This window comes from Erinaceus europaeus, chromosome X (genome assembly GCF_950295315.1).
Source record: "Erinaceus europaeus chromosome X, mEriEur2.1, whole genome shotgun sequence".
Taxonomy (NCBI): domain Eukaryota; kingdom Metazoa; phylum Chordata; class Mammalia; order Eulipotyphla; family Erinaceidae; genus Erinaceus; species Erinaceus europaeus.
Window position 1 is genome coordinate 64,021,871 of NC_080185.1, and position 22,982 is coordinate 64,044,852.

Below are 22,982 nucleotides of genomic sequence, written 5' to 3' on the forward strand. Positions count from 1 at the left end.
TGGTGAATGACATTGATTGACTTACGGATGTTGAACCAGCCTTCCATTCCTGGGATGAATCCCACTTGGTCGTGATGAACAATCTTTTTGATGTGCTGCTGTATCTGGTTGGCCAAGATCTTGTTTAATATTTTGGCATCTATGTTCATCAGAGATATTGGTCTGTAGTTTTCCTTTTTTGTTTTGTCCCTGTCAGCTTTTGGTATCAGGGTGATGTTGGCTTCATAGAAGTTGGAAGGGAGTGTTCCTTTTTCTTTAATCTTATGGAAAAGCTTAAGAAGTAATGGTACTAACTGTTTCCTGAAAGTTTTGTAGAATTCGTTTGTGAAGCCATCTGGTCCAGGACTTTTGTTGCTGGGGAGATTCTTAATAATGGTTTCAATTTCTTTGTCCATGATTGGTGCATTTAGGTTTTGTAGTTCTTCTTGGTTCAGTTTTGAAGGGTATATGTTTCTAGGAATTGTTGCATTTATTCCAGATTCTCTAGCTTGGTGGCGTATAGTTCTTCATAGAAGTTTCACATGATTCTCTTGATTTCTGTGGTATCAGTTGTGATATCTCCTCCATCGTTTACAATTCTATTAATTTGAGTCTTCTCTCTGTTTTGTTTGGTGAGTCTGGCTAGGCGGTTGTCAATTTTTTTTAATCTTTCAAAGAACCAACATTTGGCTTCATTGATCTTTTGTATGGTTCTCTTATTTTCAATGTTGTTTATTTCTGCTCTAATTTTAGTGATTTCTGTCCTTCTGGTTGCTTTAGGGTTCCTTTGTTCCTCTTACTCTAAGTCCTTGAGGTGTGCAGTAAGGTCTTTCATTTGAGCTTTTTCTTGTTGTTTAATATGTGATTGTATGGCTATAAGTTTCCCTCTCAATACTGTTTTAGCTGTGTCCCAAATATTTTGATAGGTTGTATCTTCATTTTCATTTGTTTCCAGGAACATTTGAATTTCCTGCTTGAGTGTCTCTCTGCCCCAGTGGTTCTTAAGTAGTACATTGTTTAGTTTCCAGATTATGTGACTTTTAATAATTTCCTGTTTGTTGTTAAATGTTAGCTTTACTCCACTGTGGTCTGAGAAGATACTTGGGATTATTTCAATGCTCTTTCATTTATTGATGCTGTCTTTGTGTCCTAACATGTGGTCTATCCTTGAGTATGTGTTATGTGGATTTGAAAAGAATGTATATTCCAGTTTTTTGGGTTTAAGGACTTTGAAAATGTCCAAGAGGTGTAGTCTGTCAATCTCTTCATTTAATTCTCTTGTTTCTTTGTTGATTCTGTGCTTTGTTGATCTGTCTAAGTGTGAGAGTGGGGTATTAAAGTCTCCCACTATTATTGTATTACTATTGATGTATTTTTGAAATTCTTTCAATAGGTGCTTGATGTATTTAGATGGTCCCTCATTGGGTGCATTGATGTTAAGTTAAGATAATTGTTAAGTCTTTTTGGCTGATTGATCCTCTAATAATTATGTAATGTCCTTGCCTATCTTTTATTACTTTATTTAATTTAAAATCTACTGTGTCAGAGATGAGAATGGCTTTTCCTTCCTTTTTTTGTGGTCCGTTAGCCTGTAGGATAGTTTTCCATCCTTTCACTTTTAGTCTGTGATTATCTTGTTGTGTCAGATGGGATTCTTGCAAGCAGCATCTGGTTGGGTTATGTTTTTTGATCCATCCTCCCACTCTGTGCCTTTTGATGGGTGAGTTTAAGCCATTGACTTTTACTGATATTATGGATTTAATGTATTGTAGTGCCATTGTTCAAATAAATTTTTGTTTGCTCTGATATATTGCAAGTATTATAGTGATGTTCTTGTTTATAAGAGGTCTTTCAGAACCTCTTTCAGGGCAGGGGAGAGTCTGTCGAGGAGGTAGGAGTAATGAGACAAGTTCTTCTCACAATGGATAAGATGCCCAGTCCCCTAGCAATGTAAGATACCCTAAGAGTTAATTCTGGTCAACCTAAAGGAGAGGGGGGAAAGATATACACCTTTATATAATATTAATAATAAAATAGAGTGGGGTAAAAAACCTGTCCCAGATTTCCTCAAGCCTCCTGAGCAGAGGCAGCTGATTGATAAGAAGAAAAAAAACAAACCTCAGGACTAGACAGTTATGCAAATCTACTATCCACTATATATTCTAGGGGTAGCTAAAGGAGAAAGGGAATTAGAGCAGAGATACACGCAGAGAGAGTCCACTCTGAGTCAGATTTCTTCCCCAAAATAATTCCCAAACGTTTATCAGTGAATTCAGAAAGCTGAAGAAGGAAGGAAGAAAGGATGAAAAGAATGATAAAAAGAAGAAAAAAAGAAAGAGATAGAGAAAAAAGAAAAAGATAAGAAAAAGAACAATAATAAAAGAGCAGTGAAAGGAAAGAGTTATTTATTTATTATTATTTAGTTAGCTATGTGGGGGGGGGAGCGAGAGAATAGGTAGGGGCAGTAGGAAAAGTGAAACAAGTTATTTTAGCAGTTAATAAGACACCCAGTCCCCTAGCAATGGAAAATACACTAAAAGTTAATTCTGGTCAACCTGAAGTAGGGGGGAAAGGGGTACGCGTTTATCTTGCATTGATGATAACATAGAACAGAGTAAAAAACCTGTCCTGCCTTCAGCTTGGATGTCTCCATATGGCCTCATGCCCCCTGAGCAGAGGCAGCTGATTGGCTACTTAGAAAGAAAAAAGGCCAAAGGTTTCAGAAGGGAATAGTATTAGAATGAATGACACCTCCTGGTGGGACAGGAATCTTGGTAAAGAAAGAAGCTCAGCAGGGGAGCCTGCTAGGAGCAGATCTCTGGTCCCCAGGGACTGGTTATGGTGGGGGGAGGGAGTGCGCTTCAGGAATAGTAATTTAAAAGAATTTTTTCCCCTTTCTTTTCACTCTATTTTCTAACCCAAATTGAGTTATAGTCACCTCCTTGGTGTTACTGCTAGGACCCCTTATTGACTGGCCTACTAAAGGCAAAAAATCCTACCATTTCCAGTAGATGTGGCCGGAGCTCAAGCTACTAGCAGCTTCTCATTCTGCCATCTTCCGGAATCCTCCAATTTTTCCTTTTTTATTAGTGATTTAATATAGTTTACAGAATTACAAGATAATGAGTATAGTTCTACACTGTTCTCACCACCAGAATTCTGTGCCCTCATTCCCTCCATTGGAAACTGTAGTGGGTCTCCCAAGGTCACAGAAATGGGTTGACTATTACTTCTTTTTTTTTTAGTGAGAAACAAATTCAGTGTTTATTCCATATTTTTCTCAGAATCAATTTCTTTAAAAAATTTTTTATTTATAAAAAAGAAACACTTGACCATAGGATAAGAGGGGTCAATTCCACACAATTCCCACCACCAGAACTCCATATCCCCTCTCCTCCCTTGATAGCTTTTCTGTTCTTTAACCCTCTGGGAGTATGGACCCAGGGTCATTATGGGGTGCAGAATGTGGAAGGTCTGGCTTCTGTAATTGCTTCCTCGCTGAACATGGGCATTGACAGGTCGATCCATACTCCCAGCCCGTCTCTCTCTTTCCCTCGTGGGGCAGGGCTCTGGGGAAGCAGGGCTCCAGGACACATTAGTGGGATCGTCTGCCCAGGGAAGTCAGGTTGGCATCATGTTAGCATCTGGAACCTGGTGGCTGAATAAAGAGTTAACATATAAAGCCAAACAAATTGTTGACTAATCATGAACTATTACTTCTATAACTGTCTGTCTATATTTATATGTATGTATTTTGCCCAAATATATTTTGCTCATTTTCCTATGGTCCTGTATTCTTTTCCTTTCTAAGTCACACCTACACCTATTACTACTTCCTTTTTTTGCTTTTGTTTCTGATGGAATTGGGTTTCAGACCCCTCTGGTCATCTTCCCATAACATTTCTCCCCCTCTGGGAGTATGGACCAGAATTCTTTTTGGGGTGTTGAAGGTGAAAATTCTAGCTTCTGTAATTGCTGGGTTTTTTTTTTTCTGTAAAGTCTAACTTCTTGTGGTCCTGGAGGTTGAACAGTGGATAAAGCATTGGATTCTCAAGCATGAGGTCCTGAGTTTGATCTCCGGCAGCACATGTACCAGAATAATTTCTGGTTCTTTCTCTCCACCTACCTTTGTATTTTGTAAATAATCTTTAAAAAATAAAAATAAAATCTAAGTTTTTCATTTGGGGCAGGATTAAGATGTGAGTGCCAATGATAAATAGGTTAGACATATCTGTGTGTTGTCCTTTTACCTGATACAAGTGAAAGGCTCTAGGGTTGTGGGCCTATTCAGAAGTAAAAATGTGTGAAAGTAGTTCTTCTCTTTTTCCAGGTAGCTGATAGCTCTCTTGGTACGGTGATTTAAGGAGAATTATAAAGGAAAGAAATAAAATAAATCATGTCAGAGATACTTGACCTTTCTTTTCTGTCTGAAGTGGAAAGAGATTTGATTCTCAGTGTTCTACAGAGAGATGAAGAACTCCGGAAAGCAGATGAGAAAAGAATTAGGTAAGACTCCCAGAAAGAACATGGGCTCTCAGGCCTTTGTCAGATAATATCCACACCTTTCTTTAAACCTAACATCTGACTTTCGAAGATACTTGTATATGAGGTTTACCATTCTTCATTGTGGTTGTATTCTGAGGTTTTGCTTTTGCAGAACCAAGTAGTATTTCTGCCTCTGCCCCTCAACTCCTTTCCATTCATTATTTATGTCCTGAATTGCTCATGCTTATTTTTATTTTGATCTTTACAGACGACTGAAGAATGAGTTACTGGAGATAAAAAGGAAAGGGGCCAAAAGAGGCAGCCAGCACTATAGTGACCGAACCTGTGCTCGGTGCCAGGAGAGTCTGGGCCGTTTGACTCCTAAGACTAACACTTGCCGGGGTTGTAATCATCTCATTTGTCGGGACTGCCGTATTCAGGAGAGCAATGGTATCTGGAGGTGCAAAGTGTGTGCCAAGGAAATGTGAGTGTCAGCTATGGATGAGTAGAGGGATGTATCATCTGTGGTTGGGTAGAAAGGAAATGTGGTAAGAATTTTTCTTCCTTGCTTTTGTTGGTTGAATTATAAGAGTCTTTTTATTTTTCTTTTCAGAGAGCTGAAAATGGCAACTGGAGACTGGTTTTATGACCAGAAAGTGAATCGTTTTGCTTACCGCACAGGCAGTGAGATCATTAGGATGTCTCTGCGTCGCAAAACTGCAGGTACTGAATCTGTTAAAGGATAGATCCATGATATAGTTTATAGTTGACCTCAATGGCAGATTCCTGGTGTGAAATTCTAGTGTATTTTTATTGTTGGTGTCTTAACACCTTGGACTCCACCTATTCCCAGGGAATATAAAATATTATACTACCATCCTTTAACCATATGTGATGTATTTCCCTTTCCTTTATCGTCACTACCATTTGACATACTTTCGTTTGTCTTGAAGTGAATAAGAGAGAAATGGTGGGACAGTCTCTCCTTCACCAGTCAGAGGTGGGCATTATCTGGCCAGGAAGAAAGATCATCCAGGAACAACAGAAGGAGCCCAGGTAAGAACCAAGCAATTGCTTTCATCTCTCTCACTCTCTCTCTCTCTCTCTCTCTCCATATATATATATTATGTGTATATAAATTTCTTATTATAAAATGGTAGATGTTCAAATCATAAGATTTTTTTGAAATATACAGGAAAAAGACAAGAAGAAAAAATTTCTAATCTTCCTGTTTCATATGTAAACATAAACATCTTGGATTAATTATTTTGTTCTATATAAGAACAATATGAAGGCAAATAAAAGAATTTACACTCATTATGGAATTTTCATTATTGAAAATTCAACCAGAAAGCACAAGGACCAGCGTAAAGATCCCAGATTGAGCCCCCGACTCCCCACCTGCAGGGGAGTCGCTTCTCAAGTGGTGAAGCAGGTCTGCAGGTGTCTATCATTCTCTCCCCCTTCCTGTCTTCCCCTCCTCTCTCCATTTCTCTCTGCCCTATCCAAAAATGATGACATCAACAATAACAATAATAATAACTACAACAATAAAACAATAAGGGTAACAAAAGGGAAAATAAATAAATATTAAAAAAGAAAATTCAACCAGTATAGGAGAGAATACAGCAAAATATATCACCCAAATTTACACTACCTAGTACTCATATTATGTGAAAATTATTCTATAAATTATTTCTATAAATGTGTGTGTGTGTGTGTGTGTGTGCCTGTGTGTGTATAAAGGAATGGATGTATGGACTAAAAAACTGTGGGATAATAGTAAATTAAAAGCATCATATTTAATTTACACTGACTTTAACATAATAAAAAATGAAATGAAATGGAAGAATAGCTAAACTTTAGATAGATGTTTATGTACTACAAAACACAGTAGTTATTAACAGTCCTCTAAGAAGAAGAAAAAACATTGTGAAGACCACTGAGCTATTCTCTTTTTTCAGCTTTTCTTTTGGTAATAGTCTTACTAAAGTGGTATGCGAATACCAATGGTTCACATACTTATGGTGTATAATGCATTCTTTCTTTTTTAAAGCATAACCATTTCTTCTTCTTCCAGCGTTTGCCAGCATAACCATTAAATCACTGCAATTGATTGTTATTACCTTAGAAAAAACCCTATGCAAAAAAAAGAGAAAGAAACCCTATGCCTTTTATATATCATCCCCCACACCTCCCAGTATCCCTACCCTTTCTCATTCCTAAGTAATTCTAAATCTATAATCCTTTCTGTCCGTATGGGTTTGCCTAATTTAAATAGAATCACATAATAGGTGATCCTTTTAGACTCCTTTCTCTCACATATTTTCAGTGTTTATCCATACTGTATCAGTACTTCATTAGTTTTTATTGGAAAATAAAATTCTTTTATATTATCATATACTAATATCTTCTTACTCATTCATCCATTGTAAATATGGGTTATTTCTACTTTTTTACAGTAAGAATAATACTGTAATGAGTGTTTGCTTTTTAAAAATTTCTTTATTGGGGAATTAATGTCTTACATTTGACAGTAAATACAATAGTTTGTGCATGCATAACATTTCCCAGTTTTCTGCATAACAATATAACCCCCACTAGGTCCTCTGACATCCTTTTTGGGACTGTATTCTCCCCCTCACCCACCCCAAAGTCTTTTACTTTGGTGCAATACACCAATTCCAGTTTAGGTTCTACTTTTGTTTCTTCTTCTGATCTTGTTTTTCTACTTCTGCCCGAGAGTGAGATCATACCATAGTCATCCTTCTGTTTCTGACTTACTTCACTTAACATGATTTTTTCAAGCTCCATCCAAGATCAGCTGAAAACGGTGAAGTTACCATTTTTCACAGCTGAGTAGTATTCCATTGTGTATATATACCACAGCTTGCTCAGCCACTCATCTGTTGTTGGACACCTGGGCTGCTTCCAGGTTTTTGCTATTACAAATTGTTCTGCTAAGAACATATGTGTACACAGATCCTTTTGGATGGGTGTGTTGGGTTCCTTAGGATAGATCCCCAGAAGAGGAACTGCAGGGTCATAGGGTAGATCTATTTCTAGTATTCCGAGAGTTCCCCAGACTGTTCTCCACAGAGGTTGGACCAATTGACATTCCCACCAGCAGTGCAGGAGGGTTCCTTGGACCTTACAACCTCTCCAGCATTTGCTGCTGCTACTTTTTCTGATGTATAACATTTTCACAGGAGTGAAGTGTAATCTCATTGTTGTCTTTATTTGCATTTCTCTGAAAATCAAAGACTTGGAGGAATTTTTCATGTGTTTCTCGGCCTTTTGCATCTCTTCTGTGCTGAATATTCTGTCTATGTCTTCTCCCAATTTTTGTATGTGGTTATTTGTTTTCTTGTTGGTGAGTTTGGCAAGCTCTTTATACATTTTGGTTATTAAACTCTTGTCTGATGTATGGCTTCTCCCATTCTGTGAGGGGTCTCTTGGTTTGGGTATTGGTTTCTTTTGCTGTGCAGAAGCTTTTTAACTTGATGTAGTCCCATAGGTTTATACTTGCCTTAGTCTTCTTTGTAATTGGATTCATTTCATTGAAGATGTCTTTAAAATTTATGTGGAAAAGAGTTCTGCCAATATTTTCCTCTAAGTAACCGATAGTTTTTGGTCTAACATCCAAGTCCTTGATCCACTTGGAATTCACTTTTGTTTTTGGTGAAATATAGTGGCTCAGTTTCATTCTTTTGCATGTTTCAACTCATTTAAAAAAATTTTTTATTTAAGTAAGGAGACATTAACAAAACCATAGGATAGGAGGGGTGCAACTCCACACAATTCCCACCACCCAATCTCCATATCCCATCCCCTCCCCAATAGCTTTCCCACTCTCTATACCTCTGGGAGTATGGATCTAGTCAACTCATTTTTTTCCAACACCATTTGTTGAAGAGACTCTGCTTTCCCCCATTTAAGAGTCTGGGCACCTTTGTCAAAGATTAGATGTCCATGGGTGCGGGGGCTTACTTCTGGCCTCTCAATTCTATTTCACTGGTCAGTGTGTCTAGTCATGTTCCAGTACCAAGCTGTTTTGATGACAACAGCCCTATAATACAATTTGAGATCTGGGAGTGTGATGCCTCTAGTTCTGTTCTATCTTCTTAAGATAGTTTTGGCAATTCTAGGTCTTTTCTGGTTCCAGATAAACATTTTTAGCATTTGATCTATTCTCCTAAAAGTGGGGTTGGGATATTGATGGGGATAGCATTAAATTTGTATATGGCTCTGGGTATTATATTCATTTTAATCTTTGTATCTTTTTTTCAATTTCCTTGAGTAGTGATTCATAATTTTCAGTATACAAGTCTTTCACTTCTTTGGTTAGGTTTATTCCTAGATATTATATTGGTTTTATTGCTATAGTAAAAGGAATTGATTTCTAGATTTCATCTTCTTCTAACTTAGTATTTGCATAGAGGAATGCCACTGACTTTTGAATGTTAATTTTGTAGCCTGACACCTTACTGTATTGCCTGATGATTCCCAAAAGTTTCTTGCTGGATTCCCTAGGTTTTCCAATGTATACTATCATGTCATATGCAAATAGGGAGAGTTTGACTTCTTCTTTTCCAATCTGTATGCCTTTAATTCCTTGCTCCTGCCTGATTGCTATGGCAAGAACTTCCAACACTATGTTGAATGATAATGGTGATACTGGCCAGCCCTGTCTAGTACCTGATCTGAGTGGAAATGCTTCCAGTTTTTCACCATTGAGTTCATATTGTTGGCTGTAGGTTTGCTATATATAGACTCCAATATCTTGAGGAATTTTCCATCTATTCCTATTTTTGTAGCGTTTTGATCGTAAAGGGATGTTGGGCTTTGTCAAAGGCTTTCTCTGCATCTATTGATATGACCATGTGGTTTTTGGTCTTGGTTTTATTGATTTGGTGGATCATGTTGATAGATTTACGTATATTAAACTAAACTTGCATCCCTGGGATAAACCCCACTTGATCATAATGAACAATCTTTTTAATATACTGCTCTATCCGGTAGGCAAGAATTGTGTTCAGTATTTTAGCACTTATGTTCATCAGAGATATTGGTCTGTAGTTTTCTTTTTTGGTTGTGTCCCTGTCTGCTTTTGGTATCAGAGTAATATTATCTTCATAGAAGCTGGAAGGGAGTATTCCAGACTTTTAAAAGTAGAAGTATTAGTTCTTCTTTGAAGGTTTTGTAGAATTCATTTGTAATACCATCTGGTCCAGAACTTTTATACTTGGGAAGGTTTTTGATAACTTTCAATTTCATTAGCTGTGATGGGCCTGTTTATGTTATCTAGTTCCTCTTTACTTAGTTTTGGAAGTTTGCAGGTATCTAGGAAATCGTCCATTTCTTCCAGGTTCTCTAGCTTGGTGGCATATAGTTGTTCATAGAAGCCTCACATGATATGTTGAATTCCTGCGGTGTCTGTTGTAATATCTCTTCTTTCATTTACAACCCGATTTATTTGTGTCTTTTCTCTCTCTCTCTCTTTTTTTTTTTTTTTGTTAGTCTGGCTAAAGGTTTGTTGATTATGTTCAATCTTTGGAAGAACCAACATTTACTTTCATTGATTTTTTTGGTATGATTTTCTTGTTTTTAGTGTTATTTATTTCTGCCCTAACTTTAGTTATTTCTGTCCTTCTGGTTGCTTTAGGGTTCCTTTGTTCTTCTTCTAGGTCTTAAGGTATGCAATCAGGTTGTTTATTTGTGCTTTTTCTTGTTTCCTAATGTGTGCTTTTATGCCTATTAACTTCCCTCTCAGTACTGCCTTAGCTGTGTCCCAAATATTTTGATAGCTTGTGTCTTTATTTTTATTGAACTCTCAAAACATTTTGATTTCTTCCTTTATTTCCCCAGTAGTTGTTAAGTAGTGTACTGTTGAGCTTCCAAATTTTGGGATGATTACTAATCTTTTGTTGATTGTTAAGTGTTAGTTTAATTCCACTGTGGTCTGAGAAGATGCTTGGCATGATTTCAATATTCTTGTTTTTGCTGATGCTGTCTTTGTAGCATAACATATGGTCTGTCATTGAGAATGACCCATGTGTTCTTGAGTAGAATGTGTATTCCAGTTTCTCGGGGTGAATGTCTCTGAAAATATCCAATAGTTCTAGTTTATCTACCTCCTCACTTAGCTCCCTCATTTCTTTATTGATTTTCTTCCTGGATGATCTATCAGTTTGAGTGTGGTGCTGAAGTCCCCTACTATGGCTGTTAATATATCACTGTAGCTCTTTCAGTAGATGTTTAATGTATGTAGATAGCTTCTCATTGGGTGCATAGATGTTAATAATTGTTAAGTCCTCTTGATTGACTGATCCTCTGAGCATTAAGTAATGTCCATCCCTATTTTTTAAATTTTTATTTATATTAATGTCTGTTGTGTCAGATATGAAAATAGATTTTTTTGCCCTTTTTGTGGGCCATTGGTTTGTATGGTAGTTTTCCATCCTTTCCCTTTGAGTCTGTGTTTGTCTCGTTGAGTTAGGTGGGTTTCTTGTAGACAGCATATTGTTGGGTTGTATTTTCTGATCCATCCTCCTACTCTGTGCCTTTTAATCAGTGAATTTAGTTCATTGAAATTTATTGATATCAAAGATTAAAGATATTTTAATGCCATTCTTGTAGAGTTTTAGAGTATTCTTACATATTTTTAGTGGTCTGACTGTTTATAGGAGACCTTTCAGAACTTCTTTCAGGGCAGGCTTGGTGATAGTTCATTCTTTCAACTGTTGCTTGTCTGAGAAGGTTTTTATGCCTCCATCTAGTCTAAATGACTGTCTAGCAGGACACAGTAGTCTTGGTTGAAAGCCTTTCTCATTGAGCACTAGATAGATATCCTGCCATTCTCTTCTTGCTTGTAGTGTTTGTGTGTAGAAGTCTGCCACTAATCTCAGGGGTTTTCCTCTGTAGGTAACTGTTTTTCTCTTCATCCCTCAGGATCCTTTCTTTATCCTTATTCCTTTACATTCTAAATATGATGTGTCTTAGTGTCTTTAAGTTTGGGTTAATTCTGCTTGGGACCTTCTGGGCTTCTTGGACCTTTATGTCTTTGATGTTGTCTAGACTAGAGAAGTTTTCAGCTATTATGTCCCGAAGAATGCTTTCTTCTGCTCTCTCTCTCTTTCTTCCTCTGGTACACCAATAATGTGTGTATTATTTCTTTTGAAGTCATTGCATAGGTCTCTGTTGTTGTTTTCAGTATCTATTAATATCTTTTTGAGATATCTTACTTCTTTTTTTAGTTGTCTCTAATTTGTCCTCAATCTTTCTAATTCTGTCTTCAGCCTCATTTATTCTATTCTCTCCCCTCTGCTGTTTTCTGGAGTTCATCTATTTTGTTACCCTGTTCTGATACTGTTTTAGCTTGTTCAGCTAGCTGTGTTCTTAGCTCAGCTATTTCAGCTTTCAGCTCTCTAATAACCTTAAGATAATTAGTGTTTTCTTCCAGAGTCTCATTTGTTGTTTCTGCATTTCTGATGACAATTCTTTCAAACTCTTTACTAAGTCCTGTGGCTATTCCCTTAACTAGTATTTGGATGTTAACCTCATTATTCTGTGCTTCAGCCTTTGGGGGGCTTTTATATGGACTCTTGTCCTGGTTCATTTCTCCAATATTTCTTCTTGTTAGTTTAACCATTCTATATAGTATGTTATGAGGTCCGTCTCTCAATACTTTTCAGAATTACTGATCACTCTTGCCTGGATTGACTTGTGTCTAAGTAAGTTAATTAAAGGGTTCACAGTTGTGGAAAGTAACAGTTGTTTCAATATTATTTTATTTTATTTTATTTTATTTTATTTTTTTTTTAAATTTTTTATTAAAGAAAGGATTAATTAACAAAACCATAGGGTAGGAAGGGTACAACTCCACACAATTCCCACCGCCCAATCTCCATATCCCACCCCCTCCCCTGATAGCTTTCCCATTCTCTATCCCTCTGGGAGCATGGACCCAGGGTCATTGAGGGTTGCAGAAGGTAGAAGGTCTGGCTTCTGTAATTGCTTCCTCGCTGAACATGGGTGTTGACTGGTCAGTCCATACTCCCAGTCTGCCTCTCTCTTTCCCTAGTAGGATGGGTCTCTGGGGAAGCTGAGCTCCAGGACACATTGGTGGTGTCTTCAATCCAGGGAAGTCTGGCCGGCATCCTGATGACACCTGGAACCTGGTGATGCAAACTCTAGTGTACTTCTGCTTTCTTACTTTGGTGCCATACTCCAAACTCAGTCAATTTCTGCTTTGCGTTTCTACTTCTTTTTTTTTTTTTTTTTTACATGCATAACATTCCCCAGATTCCCATTCAACAATACAACCCCCACTATTTCATTCATCATTTTTCATGGACCTGTATTCTCCCCACCCACCCACCCACCCACCCCAGAGTCTTTTACTTTGGTGTAATACTCCAATTCCATTTCAGGTTCGACTTGTGTTTTCTTTTCTAATCTTGTTTTTCAACTTCGGCCTGAGAGTGAGATCATCCCATATTCATCCTTCTGTTTCTGACTTATTTCACTCAACATGATTTTTTCAAGGTCCATCCAAGATTGGCTGAAAACGGTGAAGTCACCATTTTTTACAGCTGAGTAGTATTCCATTGTATTCCTATTAAAAGACACAGAGTAGGAAGATGGATCAGAAAACACAACCCAACAATATGTTGTCTACAGGAAACTCACCTAACGTAACAAGACAAACACAGACTTAAAGTGAAAGGATGGAAAACTATCATTCAAGCCAATGGCCCACAAAAAAGGGCAGGAACAGCTATTCTCATATCTGACATGATAGACTACCCTATGATCCTGCAATTCCTCTCCTGGGGATATATCCTAAGGAACACAACATATCTATCCAAAAAAAAATCTGTGTACACATATGTTCTTGGCAGCACAATTTGTAATAGTCAAAACCTGGAAGCAACCCAGGTGTCCAATAACAGATGAGTGGCTGAGCAAGTTGTGGTATATATACTCAATATTATTTTAATCCCTCAGTTGGAGCACAGAGGCTTTAAAAGCCTCTTTTTTTTTCTTTTTCTTTTTCTTTTTCTTTTTCTTTCCTATAGGCTATGGGAGCTTGAGGGCTTTTAAATTATAAGTAGGCTTCTTAGCTTAATCCCTCATTCCAGACCAAGAGATTAAGCAGGGTGTGTGATAGATAATACAGTGGTTATGCAAAGAGACTCTCACAGCTCCAGTGCTAAGCCAAAAAGTTATATGTCTTCTCCTGAGTAACCTGGTTAGTTCTCTGTCCCTTAGTGTCAGCACAGGGCCTCCCCCTGCTACTCCAGCTTCTGAGGGAAGTAGCAATGGAGACTCTCAGTTCCTTTTGGTGAGTCTTAGGGGAGTCCTCTCCTCCCTTCAGCTGACTTTTTGTTGGTGAAACAGACTGGACGTGGTGTCTCAACTGGTAAACTGCCGGACTGTTACCAGCCACTTAATCTCTCCCTAGACTCCTCTCTGTCCACGAGCCACACTTATTTGCACTCACTGGTAATTTGGTGGGTTCCTGTAGACGTTCTAGTCCTGCCTTGTTGCAGTCCTAGATGATCTCCTTTGGTATTCCTAGTTGAACCAGGAGAGGAGAGGAAAGAAAAACTGGTGCTGCTGCTCTGTAGCCCTGCCTGTGGAAGTCTCCTGAATGTTTGCTTTGAGTTTCATTGTGGACATTTCCTTTTTTTTTTTTTTTTGGTGTATTTTCTGGGTCAAGTGGTTAGTGATTTTATAAAATGGAAATATTCACAAGACCATAGAATAAGAGGGGTACATTTCCACACAATTTCCACCACCAGAACTCTGTATCCAGTCCCCTACCTTGATAGGTTTTCTATTTTTACCCTTCTGGGAGTATGGACCGAGGATCATTATAGAGTGCAGAAGGTGGAAGGTCTGGCTTCTATAATTGCTTCCTCACTGAACATAAGCATTGGTAGGTTGATCCATACTCCCAGCCTGACTCTCTTATTCCCTGGTTGGGCAGGGCTGGAGTGGTGGGTCTCCAGGACACATCAGTGACCGTCGTCTGCCCAGGGAAGTTAGGTTGGCATCTAGAATTTGTGGCTGAAAAACAGTTAAGATAGAAAGCAGAACAAATTTTGACTAGTCATGTACCTAAAGGCAAGAATATTTCAGAAGAAGATTTGAGGTCTCTGTTTTGGAAAAAGCTAGTAGGTCTATTTTTAGGTATATTCCAAGGGGTCCATGACTTCACTAATTTTTTCCTGAGCCTGACATCTAATATGCAGGTAGACCCAAGTTATTGTCGTAGGAGAAAGTGTCATAGTTGGAAAAAGAAAGCTGGATCAGGGAAGAGAATAGCTCCCAAATATGGGGAAAGTATATAAATATTGTTAACTGTAAACCCCATCGGTTTGATCTGGGGCCCATATTCAGCACAGGAGCCTGTGTAATCCCTGCATCCCTGTAGGTCTGATATCGCTTTCTGTGGTTATGGTTAGGAACTTTCCAGGCTGTGCAATTTCAAGACCCATCTTCCTTGGGTAATAGGTAGAATATGTTATCCGACCTCCCTTTGGAGAATGGAACACTCCCTACCATTTTTGATCCACATTGAGGGCAAGGTCTGATAGGGGCCCACAGAGGGGTCCATCATGTTGTTCCTGATGGAGATGACCAGTGACAATGGTGAGAGGGATCTGTTAGAGGTCTAGGCCATCATGTCTGTGTGGGAATCCCAGTACTCCCTGACTAGTGCCCCATCCCTGTCATGGGGTGGCCTGGTAGTGACTAAAGAGTCATCATTAAAGTATGCCAGTCTTTTGTCCTTACTCAGCATTTGTTGTACTTACTTTGTCTGACAGGGTTATCTTTGGAATGATTGAGGGACATGTAATAGGAGATAGGTGAAGAGGGTATCTAGGTCTAAGTAGAAACTTTCTTTAGGTATTTTATGGTGGCTTTTTAGGTCTTTCTACTTGTTTGCTTCATTTATTGAGTCACTTCAAACTATTGTGCACTTTTGCTTTAAGGTATATATTTTCACCTAACTGGCCTTATTTTATATCTAGGTTTTGTAGTTTTGTTAAGAAGTTTGCCACCTGAAATGGATTTAAGGAGTCCTATGAGCTAGGAAAGGTCTCACCAGAGTAAGGAAGCTGAAGGGTTGACATTCCACATCTGACGTCTCTGGACACAGTCCAAAGTGAAGTGTTCCTAGGTGTTACTGGTTGAATTGATTAAGCTGGGATCAGCAGATGCAGTGTCAGTTGGTATGAATTGAGAGAAGCATGCAGGAAAGTGAACCTCACCCCAGAGGTTCCTGGCCTGGGAGAAATACAGGTTTTATAGAGAAAGGGTAAGGTTCCTGCTGTCTAAGGGTTTAAGAAGGCAATAGATAGTTATTGATATAACTCATTTTGTTGTGTTTACTTGCATTTCTCTGACAATATGTGACCTGGAGCAGTTTTTCATGTGTTTATTAGCCTTTTGGATCTCTTCTGTAGTGAATATTCTGTTCATATCCTTTGCCCATTTTTGGATGGGATCATTTGCTTTGTTTGTTACTAAGTTTGGTAAGCTCTTTATATATTTTGGTTATAAGTCTCTTGTCTGATGTATGCCATGTGAAGATCTCCCATTCTGTGAGGGTTCTCTTTGCGTGATTTTTTTTTTTTTTTGCTGTCCAGAAGCTTTTCAATTTTATGTAATCCCATTGATTTTTTTGTTTGTTTTAGTCTTCCTTGCAATTGGGTTTGTTTCATCAAAGATGTCCTTGAGGTTTAGGTGGGAAAGTGTTCCACCAATGTTTTCCTCTAAGCATTTGATAGTTTCTGGTTAACATTTAGGTCTTTGATCCCTTTGGAGCTGACTTTTGTTTCTGGTGAGATAAAGTGGTTCAGCATGTTTCAACCCAGTTCTTCCAATAACATTTATTAAAGAGACTCTACTTCCTCCATTTAATAATTTGGGCTCCCTTTGTAATATAAATAAAGTAGGCCTACTGGCTATCTTCAAAACGGAGACCTCAAATCTTCATCTACAATATTCCAGCCTTTAGTTTCATGATTAGTCAGCAGTTTGTTTGGCTTTATATGTTAACTCTTTTTTCAGTCACCAGGTTCCCAATGCTACCATGATGCCAACCTGACTTCCCTGGCCAAAATGACCTCACCAATGTGTCCTGGAGCCCCACTTCCCCAGAGCCCTACTAGAGAAAGAGAAAGACAGGCTGGGAGTATGGATCGACCTGTCAATGCCTATGTTCAGCAGGGAACCATTTATAGAAGCCAGATATTCCATCTTCTGTACCCCATAATGACCCTGGGTCCATACTCCCAGAGGGTTAAAGGATAGGAAAGCTATCAGGGGAGGGGATGGGATATGGAGTTCTGGTGGTGGGAGTTGTATGGAGTTGTACCCCTCTTATCCTATGGCTTTGTCAGTGTTTCCTTTATATAAATAAAAATAAAAAAATACAAAAAAATAATTGCCCCCCCTTTTTTTCAAAATTAGCTGTCCATAGGTGTGGGGATGGTTAGTCATTTTTAAAACTACTTGTTTCAGTATTAAGCATATTTAATTCTGCCACCAGTGTTATTGCTAGTGCTTGGTGCATGCACAATGAATCCACCGCTCCTGGCAGCCATTTATTATTTTTCCCCATTATTTGATAGGGCAGAGAGAAATTGAGAAGAGTGTAGGTTAGTGATTTATATTATTTTTGTTGACATACGGGCACATCAATACCCTATGACCCTTTTCACTTCCTCTCAATCCTTCTCTTCCCAGTCTTTTGCTTTGGTGCAGTAGGCCCTGAAGAGTATAAGATTGACTTTGCGTTTTTCCTTTTCAGTTTTGTTTTTTAAATTCAACTTAAAATTTTTTATACATATTTATTATTTTCCCTTTTGTAGCCCTTGTTTTTCATTGGTGTTGTAGTTATTGCTGTTGTTATTGATGTCATCATTGTTAGATAGGACAGTGAGAAATGGAGGGGGGGGAGACAGAGGGGGAGAGAAAGACAGACATCTGCAGACCTGTTTCACCACCTGTGAAGTGACTCCCCTGCAGGTGGGGAGCCGGGGGCTCGAACGAGGATCCTTATGCTGGTTCTTGCACTTTGCGCCACATGCGCTTAACCCACTGTGCTACCGCCTGACTCTCTTAAATTCCACTTTTAAGTGAGATCATCTGGTATTTGTCCTTCTCTTTTTGACTTATCTCACTTAACATAATACCTTCAATTTTTATGCAGGATGAAACAAAGATGACTTTCTTAGACACTTTCTTAGACACTCATCTGTCATTGGATACTTGAGTTGTTTCCATGATTGGAATATTACAAATTGTGCTGCTATGAACATAGGTATACATAGATCTCTTTGGTTGGGTGTATTTTTTTTCCTTCAGATATATCCCTAGGAGTGGGATTACTAGATCATATGGTCAGTCTATGTCTAGTATTCTGAGAAATCTCAAGACTGTTTTCCACAGGGTTTGGATCCATTTACATTCCCACTGGATTACTTTTTCTCCAGATCCTAGCCAACAGTTGTTACTGTCCTTTCTATTGTATGACATTCTCACAGGTACAAAGTAGTATCTCGTTGTCTTTAGTTGCATTTCTCTGACAAATTCTTGTTTAGGTTTTAATATTTTTTTCCTTCAATTTTGTTATTTTAGCATTTTGTAATTTAGTTCTTAGTATGTTATCATATCTGTATTCTTAAGTTCCACTTAGTGTAAACCACTCACAAGTAATTTGCTTTTTTCTTTAGATAAAAACAGAGAGGTAGAGAGATACAGAAACATCACAGCACTGAAGCTTCCTTCTATGTGGTGGGGATCAGGCTCGAACCTCAGACATATTCATGGCAAAGCAATGCATTATACAAGAGAGCACCTTCACTGACCTGTAGTTAATTTGCTTCTTTTAGTAACTAGAAGTCCAGTGCACTATCCATTGTTCCATACAGCCACCTTTAATTTGCTTCTTTATACTAAGGTTCAATTTTGTTCCCAAACAGGTTTCTCCTATAGTTTATAATTATTTCTATATCACTATGACATATCAATATATTTACCAAACCATTTATTTTTAAAAATAGTTATTAATTTTTATGTTAGAGGGATTAATGGTTTACAGCAAATACATTGTTGATACATGTGTAAAGTTTCTCAACTTTCTGTAAAACACACATTTTCACCACTAGTAGAGGTCCTCCTATACCATAACACACTTGGGACCTGATATCACCCTCCTTCTCCCCACTGCTAGAGTCTTTTTGCTTTGATGAAATATACCAAACCCAATCCAAGTTGTACTTTGTATTCTTATTTTTCAACTTCTGTCCATATATGAGATCATCCCATATTCATCCTTCTCTTTCTTGTTTATGTCACTTAACACAATTCCTTCATGCTCCATTCAAGATGAGGTGAAGATGACTACATCATTATTAATAGCCGAGTAGGATTCCATGGTGTATATTTGCTTCAACTTTCTTATGTTGTTGGACATCTGGATTGCTTCCAAGCTTGGGTTGTTACAAATTGTGTTGGTGTCATCATAGATATACATGGTACACTTTGGATGAGTGTGTTTGATTTCTTAGAATCTATCCCCAGGGGAGGAATTATATGATCATAAGGTAGGGTAGGTCCAATACTAGCTGAAGGTTCTCCAGACTGCTCTTCACAGGAGTTGGTCCAATTTACATTCCCACCAGCAGTGAAGGATGGTTCCCTTATGCAAGCAACTGCTCCAGCATTTGTTATTGCTATCGTTTCTGATGTATGACATTCTCACAGCATTGAAGTGGTATCTCATTGTTGCTTTTATTTGCATTTCTTTAACAATCAATGACTTGGACCATTTTTATATATTTCTGTTAGCCGTTTAGGTTTCTTCTTTGGTGAATATTCTGTTCATATCCTTTACATACTTTTGGATGGGATCATTTGTTGTTGGTGGTGCTGAGTTAGGTGAGCTCTTAAAATATTTGTGTTATTAGACTTTTTTCCTGATGTGTGGCATGTAAAGATATTCTCCCATTCTGTAAGGAGCATGATGTTGGCTGTAAATGGACTGTACTAGGTTAAGGAATTTTCCACGTATTCTCATTTTTTGTAGTGTTTTGATCATGAAGGAGTTTTAGATAAGATTTTTTAGATAGTTTACAAAGGATTTCTGTATCTATTTAAATAATCAAGTACTTTTTGGTTTTTATCTTACTAATGTGTTGGATCACATTTATTGATTTACATATATTGAGCTAGCCTTGCATCCCTAGGAGAAATCCCACTTAGTCCTGATGTATAGTCTTTTGAATATACTGCTGTATTTGGTTGGCTAGCATTTTGTTAAGTATTTTAATATCTATGCTCTTCAGAGATACTGATTTGTAGTTTTTCTTTTCTTGTATCCTTGTCAGCTTAGAAAATGGTAGAGAATTCTTTTATCTTTAATATTTTGGAAGAGTTTAAAAAGTATGGGTTTTAGCTATCCCTTGAATGTTTTGTGGAATTCATTTGTAAATGCATCTGGGCATGTACTTTTATTGTTGGAAAGGTTTTTTATGAGTGTTTCAATTTCCTTGGCTGTGATTGGCCTCTTTATGTTTTCTTGATCATCTTGGTTCAATTTTGGAAGGCTATAAGCTTCTAGTAACTTTTCCATTTCTTCCAGGTTCTTTATCTTGGTGGCATATAATTGCTTATAGAAGAATCACTTGATACTTTTGATTTCTCTGGTGTCTATTGTGATACTTCCTTCTTCATTTACAATACTATTTATTTGAATCTTCTCACTTTTTTAAGTGAGTCTGGCCAAGGGTTAGTCAATTTTGTTTACCCTTTCAAAGAACCAGCACTTTGCTTCATTAATCTTTTGTGTGGTTCTTTTATTTTCTATGTTGTTTATTTCTGGTCTAATTTTAATTATTTCACTACTTCTGCTTCTTGTAGATATCCTTTATTCTTCTTCTAAGTCCTTAAGATGTGTAGTTATGTTTATTTGAGTTTTTTTCTTGTTTCCTAAAGTGTGCCTGTGTGGCTATGAATCTCCCTCTTAGTACTGTGTTAGCTGTGTCCCAAATATTTTGATATTTTGTCTTCATTTTCACTTTATACTAGAAAAATTTTAATTTATTACTTTCTTCCTTGAGTTAGTAGTTGTTCAGCAGTGTACTGTTGAGTTTCCATATTTTGTGACTTTCATTAATTTTCTGTTTACTGTTAAGTTTTAGTTTAATTCAACTGTGGTCTTAGAAGATGCTTAGGATGACTTTAGTATTCTTGAATTTGCTGACAGTGCATTTGTGGCCTAATATATGGTCTGTCCATGATAATGTTCCATGTGGACTCGAAAAGAATGTATATTCCACTTTTATGGGGTGGAGGACTCTGACAGTGTCCAATAAGTCTAGCCCATCTCTTCATTTAAGTATCTTGTTTCTTTATTAACTCTCCGCCTAGATGATCTGTCTGTTTGAGAGAGTGGGGTGTTTAAGTCTCCAACTATTATTGTGTTCTTGATTATGTATTTTTGGAGCTCTATCAGTAGATGTTTGGCATATTTTGATGTTCCCTCATTTGATGTATAATGTTGATAATTTTTAAGTCTTCTTGGTTGACTGATCCTCTTGAGTATCATGTAATATCCATCCTTATTTTTTTTTACTTTATTTATTTTAAAGTCTATTGTGTCAGATATGAGAATAGCTGTTCCTTTGTGTGTTTGTTCCATTAGCTTGTATGATGGTTTTCTATACTTTCATTTTTAATTTGTATTTGTCTTTTTGATTTTTGGGGATTATTGTAGATAACATATGATTGAGCTGTATTTTCTGATCCATCTTCCCACTCTGTGCCTTTTAATGGATGAGTTCAGACTGTTGGCATTTATTGGTATTATGGATTTAATATATTTAAGTGCCATTACTCTCGACTTGTCTTGAGTGTTCTAATGGATGACATTTTTTAATAAAATTGATATTGTTGCATTTGGTGAGTCTTAGGGGAGTGCTCTCCTCCCTTCAGCTGCCTTTATGTTGGTGAAACAGACTGGAGGTGGTGTTTCAACTGGTAAACTGCTGGACTGTTAACAGCCACTTAATCTCTCCCTAAGCTTCTCTCTGTCCATGAGCCACACATATTTACACTGACTGTTGATTTGGTAGGTACCTGAAGTCATTCTAGTCCTGCCTTGTTGCAGTCCTAGATGATCTCCTTTGGTATTTCTAGTTGACCTGGGAGAGAATAAGAGAGAAACATAGGTGCTGCTGCTCTGTAGCCCCACCTCCGGAAGTCAGTGACTTATTTATAGGAGCCCTTTGTGAAATTTTTATAGAGCAGGTTTGGTGACAGTTGATTCCTTCAATTATTGCTTGTCTCAGAAGATTTTTATCCCTCAATCTAATATAAACAACAGTCTGGCAGGATAGAGTATTCTTGGCTGAAAATCTTTCTTATTGAATTCTTGATATATATATATACCTTACAATTCTTTTCTGTCTTGTAGGGTTTGTGTAGAGAAATATGCTATTAATCTTAGGGGTTTTTCTCTGTATGTTCCTCTCTGTTTTTCTCTTGAAGCCTTCATTATTCTTTCTTTATCCTTACCATTTACCATTTTAACTATTTTGTTTCTTGGGTATATGTAGATTTTGGTCAATTCTGTTTGAGATTCTCTGTGCTTCTCGAATCTTTATCTCCTTCATATTGTCTAGTGTGGGGAAGTTTCCTGTTATTATGTCCTCTAGTATGCTTTCTATTTCTTCCTCTCTTTATTCCTCTGGCAAACCAATAATATGTGTATTAGTTCTTTTGAGGTCATTCTACATGTCTTTGTTGTCTTCAGTGTCTCTTAATCTTTTTTTAGTTCTCTTACTTTTTAGTTTTCTCTAATTCATCCTTTTATCTTTCTACCTTTGTTTTACAACTCAGTTGTCCTGCTGTAACTTCCCTTAGCTCCATTCCTTTGCTCAGCTATTTTTATACCTTGCTTAGTTATTGTATTAGCCTATCCAGGTAGTTGAGCTCTTACCTCAGCTATTTAAGCTTTCAACTCTCTAATTACCACAAGCTAGTTTGTATTTTATCTTACTGACTTGTCTGTTTTTTCCCCATTTCTGTTACTATTTCCATCAAAGGCTTTCCTCATTCTTGTGATTATTGTATCAGTTAATGTTTGGATATGTTTTTCACTTTTACTTGCTTCTTGCCTATTGGGATATTTTTCTGTGCTTTTGTCTTAGTTCATTGCTGATAGTTTACTTTTTGTCTTACGATTATATTTGGTGTCTTTTAAAATTGTGTCCTGGGTGTTCACCTATTTTAGTTTGCTTAGACATTCTCTTCAGTGCCTTTTCTCTGTTCATGATGTGTGGAGCCTGCTTCCTCTGTAGACACTACCAAGCCCCAGTAAAATGACCTATTGCATACCACAGAACTAGGGTTTTGCTTTACTTGAGATGAAGGTGGAGTATACCATAGTCCCTCTATAATGAAGCAATTCCCAAGTAACAGAATAGTACATCCCAGTC

At 37.5% G+C, this 22,982-nt stretch overlaps 1 protein-coding gene across 1 annotated transcript in view; it reads left to right on the forward strand.

Annotated features, from left to right (window-relative positions):
• SYTL4 (synaptotagmin like 4) overlaps positions 1 to 22,982 on the forward strand; it is a 99,937-nt gene that overhangs the window by 40,874 nt on the left and 36,081 nt on the right. Inside the window, exons 2-5 of the mRNA XM_016194511.2 lie at positions 4,310 to 4,485; positions 4,733 to 4,948; positions 5,078 to 5,187; positions 5,418 to 5,520. Coding sequence (XP_016049997.1) covers positions 4,376 to 4,485; positions 4,733 to 4,948; positions 5,078 to 5,187; positions 5,418 to 5,520 — 539 coding nt within the window. The 5' untranslated portion in view covers positions 4,310 to 4,375. The remainder of the gene's footprint in view (positions 1 to 4,309; positions 4,486 to 4,732; positions 4,949 to 5,077; positions 5,188 to 5,417; positions 5,521 to 22,982) is intronic.